A 24579-nucleotide genomic window follows, 5' to 3' on the forward strand; every position below is an offset into this window, starting at 1 on the left:
ATACTGTACAGATTGATTTTGGAGAGGTGGGTGATAGTGGCAGCTATAGCACTGAACCAGTGGCTTCTCACTAGCATCATCCTGTTCCTTTCTAACCTTTTTCCACTGCAGGATTATTTTTGTAAAACTTTTCCCATGTGATTCTCTGTGCAGTTCCTTTAAGTCTGGCAGGAGCTACCAACTGCAGTCTCAAAGAAGATAATTTTCTTTTTGGCAGTTCCTGGTTTTATCTTCATGCTACAGCTGGTAAGCGCCTTCTGCTTTTTTTTTTTTTTTTTTCACTTCAGCTTGCGCTTTGTGATTAAAGGGAGCTTGCAGTATGTTTCTCAAGTTTTGTGAGAGGGTGTAGGGAAAATGGTTCCTGATGTTCTCTAATAGAATTGAAAAAAGAGGTGTGGAGAGGGGAAAAAAATGAAAAAAAAATTACTTGACACCTACCGCTTCTGGCATCTTGGAAAAATAACAGTATGTGGGATTTTTCCATTATGTGTTCTTGTCAGTTGTTCAGCCCTTAAATCAATTACATTCTGTTTAAAATGAAAACATAATAGAAAACAAGAATTTGGTTTGTGTTGTTTCTTGGCATCGTAGAAAGAACAAGCGTTCAAACAGTCTGGAATGCTGCCTGAGTGGAAGCAACAGCAAAGGAAGGGAGAACACTTTTTTCATGAATGGCAATGTGTTTTCTTCTGTCAGAATACACATCTGATCTCGTCCAAACCGATGCTCTGAGCCAGGTTGTACACTGGGAGCTTATTCCCTGTTAAACGATTCTACAGGTGAAATTCAGCTCTGGTTTCACGTCTGTGTAGTTGCCTCTGAATGCTTTGCAATACACATCTAACGCTTTTTGGTGACTGTGGCTCAGCAAAATTACTGTGCATAAGTGAAGTGCAAAAAGCTACACGTCATTACTTAACTGATTTAAAAAAAAACAACACAACAAACCTTTGGGAATAGATTAGAGTGCAAGAGGCCTCTGAGGCAGCACTGCCAATCTGACATCTAATTTAGCATAAAGACCATTACTTAAGTGTGGAAGTAAATTTTATATTTAAATTTAATCTAACCAAGAGACAGATGATACTTCTTCTTAACCACAAACATGTAGGCACTGCGGTGTGGTGAAGGGAGGCAGAGTGGGAAGCTATTGACAAGATTTCATCCTGACTCAGCGAAAGGAGTTGCCCACAGAAAGCTGTTCCAAGTTTCACTGCCGGTACAAAAATCTGTTCTGATGTGATGATACACAGCATTTTTGCCCAGCCAATGTATCAAGCCACACAAGTCCTTATGAGCTTATTAAATATTTAAGTTGGTCTAAATGTTAAAACCCACAAGTATGCAATATTGAATGTTCCTGCACCTGAATATGCAAAATTATTTTTCAAGTAAGTAATCGTTATGAAATCAGATTAAAAGAAACTAAGCTGAAACACCATTCAAAATGAATGAGGTACTGTGCTGAGCTGAGGAGGTACTCTATTTTGACCATTTGACCAAGTGGTGAGTCTAATTTTACTCAAGGTCAGTAAATACCATGTCTTATATTTAGACTGTGGTTTTTGTTTCTGAAAGCTGTGTCTAAGATGTAACTATTAGGCGACTGGCTAGGTTGTATATCCCATATCTGTATCCCAAGTGCCTATTAAAAAAAAAAAAAAAAGAACTCAGAACAACTTAACAAAGTATGCATAAACGCATGTTACAGACATGAATCTGGTGTGAAGACTTTTTAACCTGTGATTAGAATCATAGAATTGCCTCGGTTGGAAGGGACCTTTCAGATCATCCAGTCCAACCATCAACCCAACTCTGACAAAAACCATCACTAAACCCTATCTCTAAGCACTGTGTCTGCCTGGCTTTTAAATACCTCCAGGGATGGTGCCTCAACCACTTCCCTGCGCAGCCTATTCCAGTGCTTAATAACCCTTTCAGTGTAAAAAGTTTTTCTAATATTCAGTCTAAAGCTCTCCGGTGCAACTTGAGGCCGTTTCCTCTTGTCCAAAGATTACATTTGTAATCACATAAAAAAGTTGCAAAACAAAATCAAATATGTAGTTGTTTTTCTCACTGATGACAGTCTGGCTCGGTTTCCTTCAGCAAAGAAACAGAACTTATTATGGGGTCAAATTTCATGACTACTGGTTTCTTGAGCAGGTTTTTTGACAAGTCAGTGGAGGAAAAAAGTATAATTAAGCATTTCCGAAAGGTTACACTTGTCGGACTGCAAGTGGACTACAAGTTCTAATAAGGACATCGTGTTATTTTTTTTAACTGATAAAATTTGAGGTGTAGATTATCTTTTAAGTTCCTCTTTAAGTAGGCTGTTTTTGAGGGCCTGGTATTACATTTAGCAGTCAAAAAAAATTGAGGTGATACAGCACAAGGGCACATCCATTCTTCAGTTCTGGTTCAAGAGTTGATTTCACTGAAATGCTCATCAGCCAACCTAGCACAACAGTGTTAGTCAGGCTGCTTTTTGTGTTTGATGGTAAGAATTTTTTTATGTCACCTGTCTGTTAAAACGTTTAGTATCTGGAAGCCGCTCAAGCGTCTTCTTATTTTATGCCTACACGTGTGAAAAAAAAGATAAATTAGGAAACTAGATGAAGAAGTATTCTCTGAGCATGAAAAGGAACAGCCTGAATAAGCATAGAGGTGATTATGAAAGAGGATACTGAATTCTTGCGTGCCCTACAAACACCTAGTTCATTTTGTCTGCTTATAAATACTCTGTAGCCAAAGGTCTGAGAGTATTTTATAATACTAGTCAGTTCTTGCAGTATCCTGCGCTGGGAGGTGATCTGTTACCCCAGCCACACACAGTAGTTTCACAGACCGAGGTTAATTGCCCAGTATCACAGGAGAGCTAGTGGCAATGCCAAGAATAAATCCAGTTCAAGCCTGCTGCTCAGATAAACGCGTAAGGAAAAGAAGCAAGGAACAAGATATGTCTGCTACCAAAGGAAGTGTCGCATAGAGATAACTCTGCCAGTGCCCATCAGACAGATTAGCATGGACAACATGAATTATATCACAGTAGACAAATCCTTAGTTTTGTAATCTTTCTTCAGACATGGTGGCGCAGCAGCAGCTCCAGTTCTGCATGCTCATACAGGTGGGTGCGCAAGCCCACAGAGTTGTCCTCTAACACAGACACAGCCCGCACAGATACTGGAAAAAGGGATTTAGCCATTCGGGCAGCATCCTCCAAAGGAAAGGCGGTGTTAGACCTGCTTTAGATCACACTGGCTCGATTATTTCCAGATTTGTCTTCACAAGCTAATAGTGCTAGATGATGGAAGTAGCTTAATTGTATACAGTAATGTTTATGTAACAAATGACCACTTCTTTTGGATGAAAGATGTGCCCACTTCTCATAGGTAGCAGGTTTAAATGCAAACATACCATCTCTGCAAATCGCTCTCTGGCATACTACTTTTGCATTTCTTTTATTAGTAAATGCGTCACAGCTAACGCATCCATCTGCCCATCAAAAATACTGCCAATAACATTAGGGCAATTACAAAGAAGCAAAATATACTTTACCCAGTGATAGTCATTCAATATCGTATTATTTGAAGATGGACACATGAAACATAGATTAAGTAGTCTGCACATCCGTAAACAAAGGTCTAAAACCTGAAGGGTAAGTCTGTGGAAGAGCGTATAAAACTCACCAGAACGTATGCTCCTTAATCTCTTTTGTGTTTCCTTTTCATCATTAACGTGGCTCTAGCGAGGAGGCAGTGAAGTGGCACAAAGGAGCCAACTGTGCAACACATTCCCTTTTCATCAAGTGAACAGATGTTGCTTGTATAAAGGTGAAAGGGGGCTGATGTCAACCGAAAGGCACAGAGAAACCAGTTGAACTCCACATCTTGTAGCCTTTCATGGATGTAACGCTCACAGTGCAGTGCAGCTTTTAATACTTTGATTGCTGGACAAGTGTCACATAATATAGCACCTCCTGGCAGGAAATCTACCTTTTACGTGTATTGTAGCGCAGACTATGAATATGTATTATCACAGTCTCTTCTGTGGCAGAGAACAGGAGGAGGTTCCAACAGAGTTTACTTGAGCTGTAAACCTGGAGTATTGTACAGAAACATAGTAATGGTGAGTGTGTGTGTGTGTGTCTTCCAAACGGACTGCTAAAAGTGACCTTGAAAATAATTTAGAACAGCCCAATGGTATGTTTTGGATATCTGTATAGCAAAGGACAGGAGTGGCTCCTGCACCTTTTTGAATTTTTTTTTCAAATCCATTCTAATTGGTGAAGAAACTGTTCCCACATGAAAGTCCCATATAAATAAAACATAAAAGTCCATTAAAATACTTACCTCTAGAAGCTTCTTATTAATTTCTTTCTCTCGAGACTACAGATAATAGTGATTCAAAAGGATCTGGCTCCACAAGAAGTAAAACACGCTTTAAATTTGGGGAACTTAAAATGTTTTAGGACTAGGCTTCTGATGAGTTGCCTCCTTGAATTTCTGCGTTCTCTAATTTTGATATGGTCTATTTATCCTGCTGCCCAGAGAGGTTTCCATAAGGAACTAATTAAGTTTCAGATACAGAAGAAGTGACTACATTTTTTAACGGCTTTACCAAATCGAGAGCTTAATAAGGTAAGTCTACACAAAATGAAAATATTGCCATAGCAAATTTAATTGTTCCCCTATAGTGCGTAATTAAAATAGCATTTGTGAACTGATTTAAAGTTTTCACTGCACTTGGACTATGTAATAAAGAAATCCAACATGGAAGCGTCTCTGCTGAAGTGAAGTCTGCTGAAAACCTTCATCTTGCTGTAATTCACTTTCCACAATGGTCTCAAAACGCCATGATGCTTTTCGAGTAGCAATCACTGTGAGCGCTACACCAAGTGACCCCGGTACCGCAGCAAACTGCTAGACCAGGAGTTCAGCGTGACGGTGGCACAGTCTTCATGCTCGGGAACTCCCAGGGGATGTAAGTCACGGCATTAAGCTGACTGGTTTTGCTTATACAAGAGAATCTCTAGACAAGCTCCACCTTGCAACAGCAAAACCCCTCAGGTGCTGATAAAACCACTTAGGTAGTAGGAAAAAAAAAAAAAAGCAGCATATTTGGCCCCATAAATTGTTATTTTTATTGCCTCCTGAAATATAAAAAGACCTATATTGCACAGGTCCTTGCTTTCTAGGGAAATACTCATGCCATCTGCTGGAAAGTTACGGAATTTAGCAAGTTATTTTTTCAGTAGCATTTTATTTTGCTGATTTTTAGGTGTTGCACTTGTTCTTTTGTAAAGATCTACAGGTAAATGCAATGTATTTCAAAGGCAGGTGGTCTGGTAACTGACAGCACCTTTTTGTACACTAAGAAGATACTAAATTACCATCATAATTTGGTACTGATTATGAGGGTTTAACCCTTTCAAGTGAAACACCAACTCAGTTTATCCAGCCAGTAGATACACTTAAGACTCCTTTTCTCCCCTCAACTGGCATCCTCAAAGGTTGTGCAGAAAGCAGGACTCTACTGCAGATTTTACTATTAAGTAATCTCCAGGTTAATATCAATATGATGTAAGAAAAAAATACAGTATTGGGCATCAAAATTCTCAGCTATATGAAGCTCATTGTTCCCTGCTCTGCTACTACTCCATGGCTAAGACCCATTCTGAAGAAACAGAACTCATCTGCCATATGAAGTAAACTGTCTTGCTGTTGGCTCCAGGTGAAGATAGAGCAAAGAAATCGCAGCACACGGAGCTGAATAAGCTACCTTGAAACTGCTCCCCATCTTGCGGCTTGTGATGTCCTCAGGCAAACTTACAGACAGCTGCAGTCTGCTGGGGACGGACAACTCAAACAGAAGCAGGAGAGAGCGTGGCAGTTAGGAACAGAGAGCAGAGTTAAGCTGGAATGATAGGGCCAGGAAAATCAATTTAAAAACCCCATAGAAGTAGAGCATTATATCTTTACATCACTTCTTATTTTTCCTTGCACAGAATCCCGCCTTCCAACTGTAGATGAACCTGCTCTGCAGATGAATCAGCAAATGCGGGTCAGAGGGTATATAATTAGAGAGAGAAGTGGTGATGCAAAGAAAGTGTGTTCTCATGATCGAGAAGATGGGCAAACTGGAGGAATAATTTTGTCTCTGACACCAACGAGTTTGTATATGATTCAGGGGAGCTCACTTAAGAACAAAGGTCATCATAGATGGATACTAGGCAATCTGTAGGGGGGATTTTTTGGGTTATATTTTTTCATTTATCATTTAAGGTGCCTGGTGAGGGTTCAAGTCTGACCTCGTTCCAATAATGCATAAAGGTGGGCTAATATTGGGCTAGAAAAGTCCCTTTATTCTTCTAGGAAGCATCCTGCGTGACGAAGGCAGATGGGTTGCCTTGTCACTGTCGTTACGTGGCTCTTGCTATGGGGTAGGGAAGGTTGCAGCCCTGGAACCCCCCCAGAGGTAGCTTTGAACCCTCATGTGAGCAAGGATTTTCATCTGCACAACTTGGTGAGACAAGGCAAGATTTTTTTTATTCAGGTGCTGACTCAGGCATAATGTGTGCACAGCGTGTTTTTCATTTATTGGTTGCCAAAAATTAAAGAGTTCCAAGGCTGCAAAAATGATGGAAGTTCGTAAGTACACTCATGTGCCAAATCCAAAAGTGCCCAGTACTGGAGGGGCGGGGGAAATATCTTAAGTTTCTTCACTTGGATGCGTGAAATTAGTGAATGTTTTTGTGAACATGGCAATGTTAATATAGTTGCACTCTGACCTGTGGCATGAGGATGATTCAAAGAGCTGCTGCAGCATTTACGGTGGATTATAGGGTGTTAGAGTAACAGGAGTACCGTGTAAACATATCAAATGAAACTATTTGTTAGCAAAATTAGTGCTAGGATCAGATTGAGTATGATCTATGACCACATACTAAGCAAGAGAGATACAAATGCATGTTGAATAAACAGTGCCAGCGGAGCTTAATAACCTGTAGAAAAAATAGTATCCTGTCAAACAATTATAAGACATATACAGGATAAATCTAAATCAAGACTGAATGGGCAATCTTAATTTAAGAATTTCCTTAGCTTTTCCTTCCCTTTAAAACCTTTTACATTCCGTTAATGTGTTATGATTGAGCAGATATGTACAGGGTTTTTTTTGCTAGGGCAGTGTAATAGGAATTTTTTCAGTCAGACCGAACTGCAGCGTTTCACATGATTCCGTTGGGTCTCTGTGTAACCAGCTTCGATTTTTCAGCACCCTCTAGAGTACGCAGAAAGCTCCAGCAGCCTTTCCGTTCATCTGAGATAGCTGAGGTCAGATACTCCTCTTTTTGTCTTTTTATTGGACTTCCTGATACTCCGAATGTCTAAAAATAGTTACGGAAGTATTGGAAAGAACTAAATTGAAACATGTTAAATTATTAAATAAGCGATCATATTATAAAAACTGTCCTTAAAATGCTTTTCATGCGAAAACCCTACTTCAGAAAAAAAGAAAACTAAAGAAAAGTTTTTACCTGGCAACCAGGGATAATATTCATATTAAAGTGTAGCTTTGCAAACCCGTGGCTGATGTTTTACCTGCTGTAACTGCAAAAGGAATCTCTGGAAGACGTCTACAAGGCTTAGCATCTCACCAGTCTTGCAAGAAAATCAAGTCATCGTTTACATGAGGAGGGGCTGGCTCCTGCTGCCTCCCTCACAGATCCTCCATGGTGCTGGCTGCTGACTCTCTATTTTCCCTTTACAACTTTGTACCTTTTTACACTTGTGTTTTCCCTCTTGGATCCTTGAGCTGTTCCTTAATCCTATGTCAATAATCTCCCTTCTGTCTGCAATTTTACTTTTGTTGTTTTGCATAATTCTCACGATTTAGCAAATTTCTCTGTATTCTGAGCCAAATACGTGCGGCTGGCCTGTCTCAAAACTGGCCCCTTGGGCCACAGACAGCTGAGTCCATAGGAGAAGAATAACATATAATGAAAGCCCCCAGCCATCTCTAACCTTACATGTCGGCCCAGGTGTTTCCAAAGACCTCCACACCACTTACTCCCCAGCTGAGCTTTCACAGGGAGGTTATGGAAGCGCTGGTGAAAGGCAACACCGTCTCAGCAGACCTACTGGCTGTCACGGATGGGTAATTCAGGCGCTCTCCCAGAGCCCATCTGCGCTGCTGTGGGGGTGGTTGGGAAAACACTAGAATTCAGCTGCAGCAAGGACACAACAAACAGTAATACATCAATAACTCCTCACGGGAAGCTCAGGGTTGCAGAAGTTAGTCTTCTGTTTTTGAGGTTGTAAATTTTGTTTTCAAACAGCGGCGTTAAACTGCCAAGGAAAGGGCAACCGTTTCCCTATCAGTTTACACTGGTAATTCATTATTCATCATACAGAATTAGAGAGCTTAACTGAAGGTCTTTGAGAGAAGTCTCGAGCAATACACCGTAGAAGCTTGGTAGCTAAGATGCTGTTGATTCTTTCCAAGCAACATATAACTTGATCAGTTTGACAGCTTTTTATTTATTTTATTTAAAAAAAACAACACCATGTTAATTTGTTTGAAAGAACATTCTAAAAAGAATTGAACATGGGCTTGATGTTATGCTTGGATGTTACTGGAAGTTACTCTTGATACAGAGCGTTTTATTATTATTATTACAAATGTCATAATATGTTCGCTGCTGCAACCAAAAACTTTGTTAAACAGGTCGGTGATGGAGGAAGACTAGTTCCAGTGCCTAGTCTCAGTGAAGCTGATAAATACCAACCTCTAAGCCTTGTGATTAAGAAAAGAAAATGTTTGCTGTCAAAAAAATCTAAATTTGCTTCGACACCTTTCACGTTAAAAGACATTCTTCAAGGGGAGAAAGAAATTTCTGCAGGTAAGATTTCTGTCTGTCTTCAAAGTGGAAAAATGCATGTTTTCTAGTAAACGCAGACCAGTGGACATAGTTTAAACTGTGCAGGTAGTACGATGGTTCTTTAGTACAGGGGTAATAACATTTGTCTTGCTTAGTTATGTAATAAATGTTTAAGAAAAAAGTACAAGTCCAACTGGTAAAAAAAAAAAGGAAGAAAAGGATTTTCTGGAAAAAGAGTAAAAAAAAAAAAAAGCCTTGATATTTTCTGAACTAATATGAAACACGTTCAATTAAGCCTTGTGGTTTTTCCACAAACTGCAAGAGATTCCTGATAGATGTATTGATGTATGTTGATTAATTGCTACTTAAAATTTGGTTTTAACGTTTGCCTTTCTCTGTATACTCACTTTTAAGTATGTAAGAACGGCCTCAGTTCTGCATCTGCTCGTGGCAGTACTCACTGGTGTTGAACTGGGCTCTGCACGGGCAGAAGCATTTGGTAAGAGCTATCTGACTGAAGTAATTGGATTTCCATAAGACTGTTTTTTCCACATTTGTAATTTTTTTTGTGTGTATTTAAAGGGCTTAATTGTGTTTAAATACCCTTCTCTATATAGTATCAGAAATTTTTGAGGAGATTCCATGAGAATTAGGAGGTGCAAAATTGACCTAGACTCCCTGTGTTTTCCTTTACCCTCCTTTGAAGAGTCTGTGTAATTCTTGTCTACATGCTGTGTTTTCTCGAAACAGCTTCATTGCTTTATTTTCCTTTGAAAGAAAGGTCCATTTTGACAAAAGCATTGATCACATTAATTGTACAACAATTGCATTAATTTAAAACTCTACCGAGACAAACCGGTACGAGCACAAGAAGACAGAAATATCAGTTGACCCCACAAAGGGGTGATTCCAGGACGCATGCATGAGGAAGAAAAAATGGAATCCCACTAATCCTCCTAGCCTTACATTCAGGACAAGTCAGCTTGAAAAGAATTGAAAAATCTCATTAAAAAGTCTGAGAAAAAGGTTATGAGATCTCATTAAAAAGTCTCACAAAACCTTACTAGTCTTTTCTGTAAAGGTTAGATGTCATGTGCAGAAAGTATTGTCCTCTAATGTAAGCAAAGAACTTTGTAATTGAATTTCATTTTTTATGTGACAAATACAAGCATTTGCAATCTTTTTAGAGTTATGAAAATTATACGAGCCTTTTATTTTCGTTTTAAATAAAGACAAACAGGATTCATACTAGGTGACTTCATGTCAGTTTATCCTAAAAGCTTTAAAGGATTAAAAAAAAAAGAGTAAAACCCAGGCTCTCAAATGTATTTGGATGCCTAATCCCTGTGTTCTACCTGCTCTATTCATTTTAATTTGGCAACCAATGTGTTCCAATATTTTCCTGTCAGTGTAACATAAATGTATTTAAGTTTGTAAAAAAAAGCATTATAGAAAAGCTTTGGCATCTGCCCTTTGATTGTACAATAAATTGATGCAAACTTTCAAGTAAGTCAGAATTAATCTGTTGTTTTCCTTCAAAATAAACTGTCATGGTCCCTGGAACCATCAGGCACACGTGGGAAGTGTGGTAAGTCTCTCTAATTGTGACATGTCAGGTAAAAGGGAAAGTTAGTGTTACTGGCACAGTCACGTCTTATTCACATATTGCAAAAACGAAGAAATGTTAGGTTCGTGTGTACTGCCTTTACACAAAATTCAGCATTATTTTACACACAGTGGCTTTCATTTTCTTTCTAGTTTTAACACTCTGTGTGGCCTCCGCTAAGTCATTTCAGAGCCTGGGTCATTAAACCCGGAACACGCTCCACGTCTGGTCTGTACAAATACCAACAGCATACGTACAGGTAAAAGCACTTTAGGAGAATAAGGGTACGGACGGAAATGGAGAAACAGCCCTAATCACCATTCCATGCCCAGGACATGTCACGTGCAGAAGCATGGGCACAACTCTGCCAAGAGGGGCATGGAAATCCCTCAGAGCCCTGTGCGCTCTCTTACCGCTAGTCATCAGTAGTGACACCGATAAATAAGTGCTCAATGTAGCTCTGAATTTCACATCAAAATGGTTAAGCACAGGAGGAATGGCACCATTCATTCTTTTCTTGCTGGGTAAAAATAACTGTGTTCAGACTTTTCGTGACACAACGGCTATCTTTTACTCAGGTGTCTCGTCTTACCAGTTGCTCAACTATGAAGACAAATCAGATGTTTCACTTAATGGTAGAAGAGGAAATCAGATAATGAACGATGTTGGTTTTGATGTTGCTGGATCAGATTCTGTTGCCTTTAAAGCTTCATTTGGCATAGTGACCAAACATGAGGTTGAAGTACCAACATTGCTGAAAGAACTTACTGCCAGGTTGTATTACTTATTTCGTTTTCTGGTTCTATAATTATGTTTCGTACAGTTAGGTTGAACCTCTGAAATGATTAGGTTTTGATTATTTTTACCCAATGAATAGCAGTTGCCGTCTGATATTTTCCAAGAGTCTCAGGCTAGATCGCTGGGATTAGACACATGACCTTCTGCGTAACACAGACTGTAGAATTTTTCTGAATGAATTCTTGCTTGAATTACAGCACATCTTTCAGGAAAAAAAAGAAAATCTGGAAAGGAAGAGTCCATCCAAGGCCCTATCTATGTTATCCTATACTATTGAAAATTTGGAAGTTACTTTGAATGACATTACCCAACTTCAGGTTTAAGAAATAGGATTTCTTTGCCTTTGTCTGATGAACAGAATGCCATATGCATTATTGCCAATGCAGGTACTTCAAGGTTTTATGAGGTTATTGCACAGCCTTTTCTTTGAAAAGCAAAGCAGGTTTCTCTACTTGAATTTTTCATAGCCTTCTGTGGCTCTTCTCTCAATGCAGTCTCAATTTTTCCAACATCCTTGCTGAGCTGTGGACTCTCAAACCAAACTTGCTAGCACAAATGTCAAACACATAGAAACCTGATGTGGCTAATTCTAGGTGTAATCCACTAGTTTATATTTCAAAGATTATCCCTTGGCCACAGTGTCATCCCGGTGAATTACAGTGTTGCATCCCAGTAAATTATTTACTATCCATGATGTGACATATGGTATTTTCAAATATATATTGCTTTCTTGTAGTTATTTACCAAGTGGGGCACCTTATTTTGTATCCATAACCTCTCTTGTTCTGTACCTACCTTTTCCTGGTTTATTTGTAACCTCCAAACATTATCATTAATAATTGGGGGTGGGATGGGGGAAAGAGGTCCTAGTCTCCTCATGAAAATATTCAGTGTTGTAGGTCTAAGAGCCAATGCCTGTAGACATTTTCCTACAACACTTGTTTTGTGATTGTTCCATGTTTCTGAGTGATATAGTTTTTTTCAGTTATAGTTGACATGTATCAGTTAACCTGTTTTTAATCCACTGAGCGTAAGCCAGCTTGTATAGGCATCATTCAGGCTTCTAACCAAAACATCACATGGGTTTATAGAAGCCCAAAGGTAGAGCATGACAGCTATTGCTTTTACCATCTATTTTCCATAAATTCTTACTGACATTAATTATATCACTTTAAAAAATAAGTAAATTATTACTTAGAGTGTATTGACAGTTCCTTAGTGTCACTAAGAACAGCGTCAGATGGACAGGCTTGGAATTTTCTAGGATGTCCCACATATCCTCTCTAACATTTGTACATAACTGGCTTTCCTTGAATTTTTGAGTGTTCCCAACACTGAAAATCAATATTAAGTTTTCAGGGACCTCCTCAGTCAGATGTTTTACTGCTATGAGACAGAAGTTACAGTGATTTACTTACTGATTTAAAATTACTAATTCTATTAGCTGCTTTGTAAATTGATAATAATCTCTGAATTTCCTTCCTGCCTCCCTCTTGATTTTAGAAAAATAAACTTTGACCATTGTCTAGTCCATCAATCAAGAAAAAGTAGGATGGAAATTCTGTGCGTGGTCATGGAAAGTATTAGAACTACAAGGCAGTGCTCGTTAACTGTCCATACTGGAATGCGTGGAGAGACAATGAGGGTAAATATGTTTGACAAAGTTCTGTAACTTAGATGAACAAACATAAAAAGCTCATTTTTATAATTTTATGGCTGGATTTTATTGCATTTTTACTGATGTAAGCTCAGAAAAATATCTGAAGTAAATCAATATTATTGAACTGATGTAAACGGAATTAAAGTTGGTCTTGTGTTAGCGTGGCTTATGTGGCTGGGGGATGGGAAATGCATGAAAGGATGGCTAGGCAATGAGCCATTGCTTTGGGTGAAGCCTCAGCAAAAATGTGGAATTTACTTTTTAGTTTGAATCTCCAATAAATGTATAACCTATCTATCATTATTATATTCATCTTCTGTAACATTTTGGAAGTTCAGGTTGTTATTATTTCAAGGGTTGACATCTTACTCTCTGTCTTATGTTCTTCCTCCCTCTCCCTCTCTCTCTTCAGCGTGGTTGAATAATTGAACCTACAAATCTTCTGAGGTTTGCCCATTACTAGTATTTATAAATCATTCACCTAATTTTCAATGAGTTATGCATCTCAAGTTATTATCTCTGTATCAAACTTTATTAAAATGCAAAGTTGTTAATATAAAATTCTTCAGTTGTAAAATTTGATCTTCAGTTTCAAAACTTCCTCCGGCATTACAATTCTCAATATATACAGTTCAGATATTATTTTGTTTATTTTTTCATTTCAATTTGTAACTTTTTTTCTCTGATGCTTGTCTAAATTATAGTTTCACATTATTGAAGATCAGAATTCAAAAGGACGTGACAAAGCCATCGTTTTTCCTGCACATACAACTATTGCTTTTAGTGTATTTGAACTTTATATTCATTTGGATGGTAATTTCGGTAAGTGAAGTGAATTACTGTCATTACTGCTATTATTTATAATGATCTGAGTTTTTAAAACAGTTTTCTTCCTCTTGATATACATAAGCCCCAATCCCATACAATGGTATGCTTTAATTTTATGCACAAGGCAGGTGCTAGAAAATAGTCTGCCGCAGAAACATTTTTTTAGAAGTTAAGTATGATCTTATGATTTTTTTTTTTTAAATCCCGCAGTCACGTGGAACAAAAAATCACTTTCTTACATTTCTAGCCCATAAGGAACAGGCTGATGAGACCATCTGATCAGTTTTGCATAGAATAGGCAAGTAAAAAGACCCAAGTAAAGAAGTCAGCGTGCAGAACTTCTAAACTAACATTTTTGCCTGTCGGGGCTTTACTTTCAGTTGGATACATCATTACCATATATGGATATCTGAAGATATTTAGGAGGAAATAATAACAATTACTGGAAACTAATAAAAAAAAATTGCGTGGCTCCTATAAGTTTTCCTCCTTTTGGGGAAAGGATAGTGCTTGTGCTATTTACTTTATTTGCACTATAACATTTTCAATGTTACCAATATTCACAGAATCGCAGAATCACAGAATGGTCCGGGTTGGAAGGGACCTTAAAGATCACCTAGTTCCACCCCCCTGCCCTGGGCAGGGACACCTCCCACTAGACCAGGCTGCTCAAAGCCCCATCCAGCCTGGCCTTCAACACCTCCAGGGATGGGGCAGCCACAGCTTCCCTGGGCAGCCTGTTCCAGTGCCTCACCACCCTCACAGTAAAGAATTTCTTCCTGATATCCAATCTAAACCTGCCCTCTTTGAATTTGAGGTTGTTGCCCTGTGTCCTATCGCTACACTCCCTGATAAAGAATCCCTCCCCATCTTTTCTGTAGGCCCCCTTCAGGTACTGGAAGGCTGCTATAAGGTCTCCCCGGAGCCTTCTCTTCTCCAGGCTGAACAACCCCAACTCTCAGCCTGTCCTCACAGCAGAGGTGCTCCAGCCCTCTGAGCATCTTTGATCATCTTGTTTGTAATAAATCAGGAAGTCAATTTAGGATGTGATCCAGTACTTGATAATATCAAATGTAAAACTCCCCACTGACTAGAGTAACGTTAGATGAAGTTTTAACCACCCGATTCACATGTACTTAAATCCAGGAAGCTCCGTGAGAGTCACCAAACTGTTTCAGGAATTGCTCGACTCTATAACATTGTGCCTTTCTGCAAACAGCAAGATAAAAGAGCTGGTGAGGGAAGTAATCTTTTTCTGGGCAGATCTGTACAGCTTTGTGGTTTAAAAGTTGCAAATAGCTCCATGCCCTTTGGCATACACAGTATAAAACTTCCCTGACAGGTACTCTGCGTTGTAAAGCAGCTTTTTACTGACCTGTGAGATACCTTTACCCTGCTGTAAAAACTTTAAATATACTCCAAACCAGGCATAGTCACTGGATTAAAAGGAAAAGAGATAATAGAGTTCTTTATAGCCACTTCCATAATGCTCAACGTTAATTTCTGTTTTGGAAACGTTTTAATTTTATTTTACCTTTATGCAACGGTAGGTACATGTACAGCGTTTTTCCTAAAGTCACTATTGGTGAAATAATCAACGAAGCTGATAGTTGTATTTGCATAATTAAAGCGAATTCTCAATTGAGAAAGTTTAAAACATGGGGGTTTTTTCAGTTTCTTGGAATTAATTATCCTCATATACCAATTTAAAGGTTTTGTTTCAAGTTATGGATAGAAACTTAGGTGATACTTATTTTTATTTAAAAAAAAATATTTTCAGTAGTTGACTCGATGTTGGAAGAGATGACTACAGAACTCACAGCCTTGCTTATTATTTTTCATTTTTAGTTTCAAAAGACATCATAGAAATGTTTCTCCTTCAGAAGCAGTGCTTCCATTTATATGACATGGACAGTCGTAGTCCCTAAACATTATCAAAGCTGAATTTAGTAACGGTTAGCTTTATAGATCAGAAAGCATATTAAACTCTGTTGTGCATTTATTGCTTTTATATTGCGTTCTTCCAAAACCTTAATTTTTACAGAACTCTGTGTGACTCCAATTTCAAAAGGAGGATTTGAAAAAGAGAAATCAGGATCATCTTCGCTGACCAAATTAAGGAGGTTAAAGAGTAATCTGTTTCATCGAAGTATGACTTTTGATGCTTATATCCAAATGTCTTAGTTAATGCATGAAGAGTGTATTTTTGTTTCTTTGTGTGCAAGATGAACGTTTAAAGAAGAAAATTTCAATGGAAAATGTCCCTCTTTTGATTTCTTGTGTATTGAAATGATTGTAAAGTTACTAAAATTTCTATTTGGGAATCTGACTCTTTCACAAATAACAAACCTATGGTATTGTTGTTCCTTAAATCTCGAAAGATCTTAAAATAAAAATTTACGGCTGATGATGAACCGTTATGGAGTAATTATACAGATAACTTCAGTTAACATTAAGCCTATTTCATATGCCTGCCATTTACAGGTAGCATTATGCAGTACAAGTTATAGTCTATAAATAATATTTCTGGGCAAACTCTTTAAGTTTGAATATAAAAAAAAAAAAATCTTGATATTTGAATGTACTCTTTAGGCTCTGTGTTCACATGGCAGGGACGTGGGCAAGATGCCATTCAAGTTCTCTTTTCTCATTCTGATGTGAACTCAACATCCAACAGAACTGTCACCGTATGTAGCTATATTTTCTTCAGAACAAGATCCTGTACTTTTAACACTCCTTGGTGTAAATATTTTTGGAAATCTGCAAATCTGAGTGAGAAGATAAGTGTTGAGCAGTAAACGCATCCCTCCAAAGGTTGCTCTGGATAGGTGCCCTTACTCCATTGTATCCTGTTCTTGATCAAAGGTCTTTTATGGACCAAGCCCTCAGTGCTGCTCCAGTCCACGCTGAGGCAATCGGTCCTCAGTGGGTGTGGGACAACTCGGTAGCTGTAGCCGCCTAAAAGTTTGTCATCCAATTAAAACTGATCAGTCCCCGAAGAGAGAGGGAAAAGGTAGGTAGTTCCAGAAGTGATTTCTTCCTGGGGTGTTTGGATGCTCAGAAATCTGCTAGGAGGCCAACGTGGAGTCCTCCAAATTCTTTAAACATTTTAAGGAGTGCTGTGTTTTTTTGCAAATACTAGGGAAAAAAAAGTAAATTCACATTTTTTAGAAAATAAAACTAGAAATGCAAAAACGAAAATGGTTGAACAGGAAAGCACACAGCTGTGATTTGATTTGGCACCAATTTGTCAAAAGCTTGCCTCATGCCTACTTTTTTGGTGTATTTCTAAAAATATTATAATTATATAGATTATATACAAAAAAGCTCTGGCTTTTGTCGGTGTCTTCTGTGGAAGTGAAGAAAAACTGTCATCATCCAGGGCTTTGGATGGGAAATAATGGCATTTTTAGAATGGTTTCATGAATCAGCTGTTATTTCCGTAATTAAATTGACAGGTTGTTTTGTCAACAGTTCATAATGTAATGACAAATCATTATTTTTTTTTTCTGTGTGTGCGTTTTTTTTCAGATAAAAGAGCAGTGGCTATCGTTGCTAACTCTGATGCTTACTTGGAGGACCTTTTTACGGATTATTATGAAAAAGCTGCGAGCATGACTGATCTCTCTACAAGCTATCTCAGAGAAGGGTCTCATATCCGAATTAATTTACTTAATAACAACATCCCCAAAGGCCCCTGTGTCCTTTGTGGAATGGGAAGCGCTAAAAGGGAGACAGTCTATGGGTGCCTGGAGTGCTCTTTTAACGGACAGAAGTACGTACGATTGCATGCTGTGCCCTGTTTTGACCTCTGGCATAAGAGAGTAAAATAACGGAGCTAGGTAAGTGCCTGTCGTCGCAGACACGGCCATAACTGTGCCACAAATTTTTCAGAATTAGTAATCATGACTCAAATTGTTGAAACGCAAAATAGCGAAAGTGCAAAACATTTTATTACGCTGTTATCTTCAAATTATTTGCTCACAGTCAATGATCTTTTACTTGGAAATTTCCTCATGCATTCCCAGACATTGCTTTTCTTCTTTCTAGAACCTTCTCCTTTCATTATCACCATAATGAAAAATGTACTTTTAAACTGAATTTTCATAAGGTCAAAATACGTGCTAGAACTTACTTTAAGTTGTTTACACAAACTTGTTCTTAAACCCCAATATGTTGCCTTTATCTAAACTGGCATATGATGGTAAAATGAGAATATTTGTTAATAATTTAAGTGTTCTCATGAATGTTTAATTGAAGTATCGGATTAAAAAACATGCTAAAACTTAGCTCAGTCTAATGTTTCTTTTACAAAAGGGAACAACTGAATCTAGGGACAGGTGTTTCATATTAGGATGCCATTACCGTATGTCAAGTTTGTTTAGATTACTAAAAAGCACCAGCCACTCCACCTTCTGCATTTGGGTTTTAGGTCACACCTGCTCTTGACTTTCTTTTATGCATTCAGAAAAAAACTGCTTAGCAGAAAGTGTTTTGGAAGCTTACGGAAATAACAGAACCACATCCTTCCGACAAGGCTTCAGGGGTGAGGGTCTTTAACGGGTGGATCTCAAGCACAGAAAATTGAGTCTGTTGAGAATATAAACAGCAGAGGGCACTACAGAATTGTGCCCAGTACTGAGATTGGTTAGTAGTTCACTGTTGAAGCTCTTCCTGTGCTATCTTAAACTGGGGAAACGATTAAAAAGTGTTTTTCTACCGCTTAGAATGATTTTAAGGATAACCCAGGTATGGAAGCTTTTTCACTCGTGCGGCCACTTTCACTGTGTACAGCTGATTATTACATGTTGAAATGAAATACAGCTATTGCTTTGCACAAGTATTATAACGACATCTGCATAAGCAGAGCAGTTAGTGAGCCTGAAGTACCGTCTATTAACTATTGCTACTTCTTTGCATTTTTCCAAAGTGAGGGAAACCAAAATGATGCCAAATAATTACTTATGTTTATATAGAGTATCTCCTATCATCTTCCACCTCATCCAAGTAGATCACGATAGAGTAGAATTTTAACTTGGTGCTGCTGAATAAACTGGCTAACTTAGTAATTTTACTAAGTCAAAGTTTAAAAATCCACATAAAACACTGCTTTTTCATGAACACCAAATTATTCATGCTAATATTACATCAAAGAGGTTAAGTTGCTTTAAAAATATTTGTGGTTTTATTTTGACATTCCACGGCCAGTGTTCATTTATTTTAAGGCCTTTTATAGTTAAATTTGCTGCAAACAGCAATTCCTCAAGAAGCTAGCCTAGGAGCCTGCAGAGGTTTCGTGGAGTTACCTTCCTGCGATTCTCTTTTCCCCTTTTCTTTTCCAGAGGACTGAGAAGTTATGTTTTATCTATGTCAACGGGTACTGGAACCATTTTTGTCTGCTTGACAGGACAGAGATAATTATTTTAATCAGTATTTTACACAATGAGAAAGACTACTGAGCAATACTGTAGATTAGGACATGACATGGGAACCACTAATGATAGATCATGGTGTTTTCCAATTTTATTTCTTTCTTCTGAAATATCTAAGACATTTTATTAGTTGAATGTTAAAAATAAGATTTTTACAGTCACATATAAAAAGATGCCACTATAAAAAAAATACAAAAAGTTCTGTGACAAAGTATTATTATTTAAAATTCAGTGTCCAGAAAACAGGCAAAGATTTTTTAAGTACTTAGAGTTCATCATGCTGGTAGACATTGTACTCCTTTGCTGATATGAAACCGTCTCCATCGTGGTCATTCTTCTTAAATATATCAGCTAAGATTTCATCATGGACTGAGGGATGACGTTTTTTGCCATCTCTTGCAAATTCTTCTTTCAAATACTGGCTTATCTAGAAGAAAAGAAAAGAGTCCAACCATTGTGGCTTTTACGCCAGTACTCAACGGCTATCTTCAAGGACAGCTGGGGTATATACGTAAGTTATTGTGACTCCAGTGCAGACATGTCTGAAGTTTGTTTCCCAGCAAGTCTGAGACATACTAATATATTAATCAAAGCAAATTTCAGCATTGTGCAGTGCAGTTTGTGTAAGTATACAGAAGCTTTATATGAGGAACCACAGCAGAGGCAGCTCAGGTAAAGATAACACTGATGCAACTATACCTATAGTTTTATAAATTACTGATTCCAAATTAGTTACACCATATTACCTCAAGTTCAGAGAGTTTCTTGTCACTGTCCTTGTCTATTTGATTAAATGCTTCAACACTGCGAGGTCCCTTATTTACTGCATAAAGTTCAATCTCAAAAATCAATGTTGCATTGGGTGGAATCTTACCCTGTGCTATGAATAAAAGAAAAAAAAAAGCATTTAAGAAATCACACAGTATCGTCACAGATCATACGTATGATAAATTCACACATAAAGCATCTTATTTTTTTATTACAAAAGGCTGTATTAATGTTCAGATTAAATCCTGAATTTAAATATTACACAGCTAGACAGGAAGATTGTTCAGACTGTGTTAGATAAATGATTTTGAGAGAGATCTGCAAACAATATACTTCCCTGAAACAAAATTATATTGCCCATATCAATTCAGGTACTTCTAAAAACTAAGAGAAGGGTCTGTGTTATGAAAAACAAGTATTCCTGAAGTTCTTACTCTTTCACGTACTGTCATGTGACGGGGCTTACTCGGAGACTGATTTGAAGACATATGCCTTTATTAAATATCTGCAATCTGATGTAAGAGATTACAGTAACAGACCAATGCTCATATGTACTTTCTGTCTGAAGAAACAAAAAGGCAACATCAGGTTTTACCAGCTTACTATGAACTATACCTACGGTTAAAGGACTTGATGTAAAATAGTGTTTAAAATATACACCTCATTAGAAAGAAGCAATAGAATGTAAGTCTTCTGATTCACACAATAAAACCCCCAAACTACTGGAATATTTTGTCTGGTCTTTGAAGACAAAAACCCACGTATTGGACTTCATAATCCCTGTGTCAAAGCATTTTCTATTACCTGATGTAAAACCACTGCTGCCTATCAATGTATCATGCATCTGGCAAAAAAAAAGGGAACTACTGAAGAGAGACAGTAACAAACTGCTGAGGTATAAAAGTAGCACCAAAAAAGCATCAAGAAATCATGCAGTGTAAAATTAAAATGTAAACATGCAAGTTGCTTCTATTCATAGCCAAAGCCAGTGAGCATGACATTGCAACCTCAGAATTTTGAGCTTGTGCCTGTCCTTCATAAATGCAAGAAAAACTAAAGAACCTGCTCGTTTATAAACAGACGGTAAACAAAACTGTTACTCACACTACTCATCTCAGATAACCATAGTAAAAATGACAGGTTTCAGAGTTCAAAAGATTTTAATCTTACAAACTTTAAAAATGTAGAAGTTGTAAATATATCTGAATATAAACATGGTTTATATACTACTTACAAAAGAAAGATACAATACTAGAATTCAGTGACAGTAGTTTACAAATATACATACCAACAAAGGAAAGATACATAAAGATTTAGAAAGCCACATGCATCTTTTCTAATTCAAGATTAGGCAGGCATCTTCCCCACCATGCAGGAATACGCTGAGACAGAGGACAGGTATGCTGTAGGAAAAGAATGCTTTCTTGAAGTGCTACCTAGAACAAACAGTTAACACTAGTATTAGAGTTAAAGAACATACTTTTGTGTCAGCGTTCTTCCTTGTTGTTACGAGACTTACTTAATAAACATTATGCTCAAGGGGAAAACTTTATTCCTAGTAAACTTCACTGGCTACAATAGAATTGTATGAAAGACAAAACTGGTGCATGGAATTCTGACATAACTACCAAATAATTATTACAGAGCAGAAGTCACCTTTTCACAGAAACTGCTACACCCAAGTCAGAGCTGAATTAAAGTTACCTACAATTAAGAGTGCGGAAACACCGCATAGAACTCTGACTGCAACTTTTTTTTTCAAAGTAGACTGCATCATAAATTCAACTCAAGATTTCATGCACCGTACCATTGCAATTATTATGTAATGAGATGATACTGTCCATTAACTATCCAGAACGTAAGCAGTATTTTAAACAAATTATTTCTACTTAGATTAATTCTGTGGCACGCACTAGATTACGTTCCATTTTGCTCAGAAGATGCAGAATGTCATTAAAAGGCTAAGCAGGCAGAGGTCAAATAACAGAACCTAAACATAAAGAAAATATAGATTAAGACAAAAAATGGTGATATGAATAATTAAGATCTTCCTTTTGCTGTCAATTTTTTGTATTATGGCAATATTTGGAAAAACACATTGGGTGCCATGTACTAAATTCTAATGCAAACTGCAAGGCCTGGGTGTGGGTCTATGATGAGGACTACTTAAACTGCATCAGAATGAGCAAGATTAGGCTGCACAGCTGCGGTCATCACTTCCAGTGCCTCCAGAAATAAAAGGAGCACCAATTCTTACAATCTTTTATAATACTGTACGTTTGAAAGGGTAAAACAGAGGGAAGTCAAAGTTTATTATTAAAACTTTTTTTTTACCGTATCCTTGCTGTCCATATGCTAATGACGGAGGAATGATCACTTTCCGTTTTTCTCCAGGACACATATTCATCATAGCAATATCTAGCCCTTTTATGACTTGTCCAACACCCAGAACGAACCATTTTGGATGACCTTCATTTTGCGTCCGACTATTAAAAAGAATTGTGAGTGGATAACAGTGAATTTATTATTTTATTTTTTTATATAAAAATAACTTTAAATTAGCAGTCAGTAAAAACGTAGATTAGATTATTGGAACACAAGAATGTTTAGAGTGCAAGAATATGAAGTATTAACACTGTTTTTCTGCTACATTTATAATTAAGGTCAAATCTTGAGCTGTGCACGGGGCAACCTCCTTTTGAAATTGAAAGCCCAAGTAAATAAAACTAACTTCTTACAAAAACATCCGATTTTCCTGATCATATATACTGCATGCCAGAAACAAGGTGCCGCTGCAGGAAGTCTGCAAGAGGAGGAGCGCTGGGAGCATGCAGTCTTCATGCTCCCAGCATGAACGTCTTCAGCAGTTCACATCACTATAGGATAGGATGGATGTACCATGCACAGGTGTGCTGGGGGAACCTGGCAATCTTGGCTACGGTATTGTGTGCTCATCCACTGCTCTGTCCGGTTCAGATATTCAGTGCTTGAGCCAGCTTCTGGTCATATGAGGTGTCCCCAGGATGGGAGCTACACTGAATGGCGACTGAGCAACATAGAGCTCAAAAGTCAGAGGGAAACACTGTAAGTGTCACTTCAACAGGCAAAAGAATGCAAGTAAAATGGTACTGTTAAATGTAGAATTACCCTATATTGATTTTTTCTTAAATGATACAAGTGGGAGGAACGAATCAAGATTTTGTAATGAACTAGGCTACTGTCTGATTTGCCCAAATATGGGTAAGGAATGAGCCAGGTACCCAAAGAAAACACTCTCCTCCACAGTTCTGCACAGGTTGAGTCCTGCCTTACTATGGTGGATGCACCACCATTAAAAGCAAGGCACTCTAAACATAAAGCTTTTGCACGACGGTTTCTGTGTGCAAAGACAGCTAAACCGAGCTGAAACAGCCTGAAGACAGACAGATGGGAGAAAGCAAAAAAGCAGAAGGCTAATTGCTTACACTGGGGCAAAGAGAAAGGCAGCACAAATCGAGGAGAGAAGCAGCGACAGGGAAGGGGCATAAAGGCTGCAAACCACTAGTGTAATGTGGCTGCCCCGCATGATGCCAACTATGTAGAACTGCACGCAGTACTCAACTTTGTGTCTAAAATAACCAGTCCCCGTCGCTGCCAGGAGCTCCTCCTCCAAACCCCATCTCTTCTGCACGGATCACAGCCCAGAACATGGCAGGCGGCGACATGGTGGTGTGTATGGGTTTATTTTATTTTCGCCCTGCCAAAGGGGTGCTCTCCATGTGAGGCGCGTCGCCCCCAGCGACCCTCCCCGTGGGTCCCCGCGGCTTCCAGCCTACCTCAAGCACTGGTCCCTCTTGACCCTAGGTAAAACCCTACATCCCTCAACACTCAGCTGAGGAAAAATACAGGCTGAGAAAAGGGGAAATTACTAAATCAGAGGTGCTTAGCGTGGACCCCAAGCTGGGGGAGCAGCGGGTCCCGCTGACCCGGCTGAGGGGGCCCGGCGGGGCCCCCACAGGGCCCGCCGGGCCCCCTCAGCCGGGTCAGCGGGACCCGCTGCTGCTGAGGGCGGGCAAACCGTGCCACGTCCACCGCCAGGCTAGGGCCTACCTTCCCTCCCACCCTCCCGGCTGCCTTGGGGGCGTCCCACCTGCAGTAAAACTTGGATCCGTCGCTGGCCAGGAACCCGTCGTAGTGTGCGTTCAGCAGATCCCCCTTCTTGCTCTTCGGGCTGCACGCCTCGGGGAGATGCAGCACCTCGATTTTAACCTCTTCCTCCGCCGCCCTGCCGCCTTCGGCCTGCGCCGGGGCTGCCAGCAGGGCCAGGGGCAGGAGGAGCAGGGTCAGCCCGCGGCCCATGTCGCTTGGAGGAGGCCGCCGGCGTGGCACTGTCCCGCTGCTGGGACGAGGGAGGGAGGACGGGAGTGTGGCGGGGCTGAGCCTGCGCTGCGCCACCGCCTCAAGCCTCCCCGGACGCGGGGACAGGCAGCCGGCGGGGCGGTCGGTTCTCCGGGCCCGGCCCCCTCCGCTCAGGAAGTGACAGGGACGCCAGGAAACAACCGCGGGGTGTCGTCGGGAGGAGGCGCGGCCGGGCGGCGCATGGGAGATGCGGAGCGGCCCGCGGGGCGGG

The 24579-nt window shown here is 39.2% G+C and overlaps 2 protein-coding genes across 4 annotated transcripts; one reads left to right on the plus strand and one right to left on the minus strand.

Annotated features, from left to right (window-relative positions):
- Positions 1 to 146: 146 nt before the first annotated feature.
- PJVK (pejvakin) lies at positions 147 to 17603 on the plus strand (the record flags this gene model as incomplete). Its single annotated transcript, XM_054210426.1, has 8 exons — positions 147 to 246; positions 6005 to 6060; positions 8725 to 8899; positions 11063 to 11258; positions 12786 to 12927; positions 13647 to 13764; positions 15815 to 15919; positions 17302 to 17603. Coding segments are annotated over 8 exons (1194 nt in total), but the record flags the coding sequence as incomplete, so codon positions are not given.
- A 98-nt stretch (positions 17604 to 17701) lies between these two features.
- FKBP7 (FKBP prolyl isomerase 7) lies at positions 17702 to 24557 on the minus strand. Of its 3 annotated transcripts, none has more exons than XM_054210425.1 (4): positions 24100 to 24557; positions 22305 to 22456; positions 19949 to 20082; positions 17702 to 19629 (listed from the first exon to the last, which is right to left on the minus strand). In XM_054210425.1, the coding sequence occupies exons 1-4, from the start codon at positions 24306 to 24308 to the stop codon at positions 19468 to 19470; spliced, it is 657 nt and encodes a 218-aa protein (XP_054066400.1). In that variant the 5' UTR covers positions 24309 to 24557; the 3' UTR covers positions 17702 to 19467. The 3 variants fall into 3 exon arrangements, with proteins under 3 accessions (XP_054066400.1, XP_054066398.1, XP_054066399.1); XM_054210423.1 differs by lacking the exon at positions 24100 to 24557 and adding an exon at positions 22702 to 23926; XM_054210424.1 differs by lacking the exon at positions 24100 to 24557 and adding an exon at positions 22709 to 23922.
- Between the last annotated feature and the right edge of the window lie 22 nt (positions 24558 to 24579).

This window comes from Rissa tridactyla, chromosome 7 (genome assembly GCF_028500815.1).
Source record: "Rissa tridactyla isolate bRisTri1 chromosome 7, bRisTri1.patW.cur.20221130, whole genome shotgun sequence".
Taxonomy (NCBI): Eukaryota; Metazoa; Chordata; class Aves; order Charadriiformes; family Laridae; genus Rissa; species Rissa tridactyla.

Coding starts and splice junctions, on each gene's coding strand:
- FKBP7 (XM_054210425.1), bottom strand. CDS start 24,308: ATGGGCCGCGGGCTGACCCTGCTCCTCCTGCCCCTGGCCCTGCTGGCA. Junction 22,457..24,099: donor GGATCCAAGTTTTACTGCAG/GTGGGACGCCCC, acceptor TCTTTTTAATAG/TCGGACGCAAAATGAAGGTC. Junction 20,083..22,304: donor ATATGGACAGCAAGGATACG/GTAAAAAAAAAG, acceptor TTTTATTCATAG/CACAGGGTAAGATTCCACCC.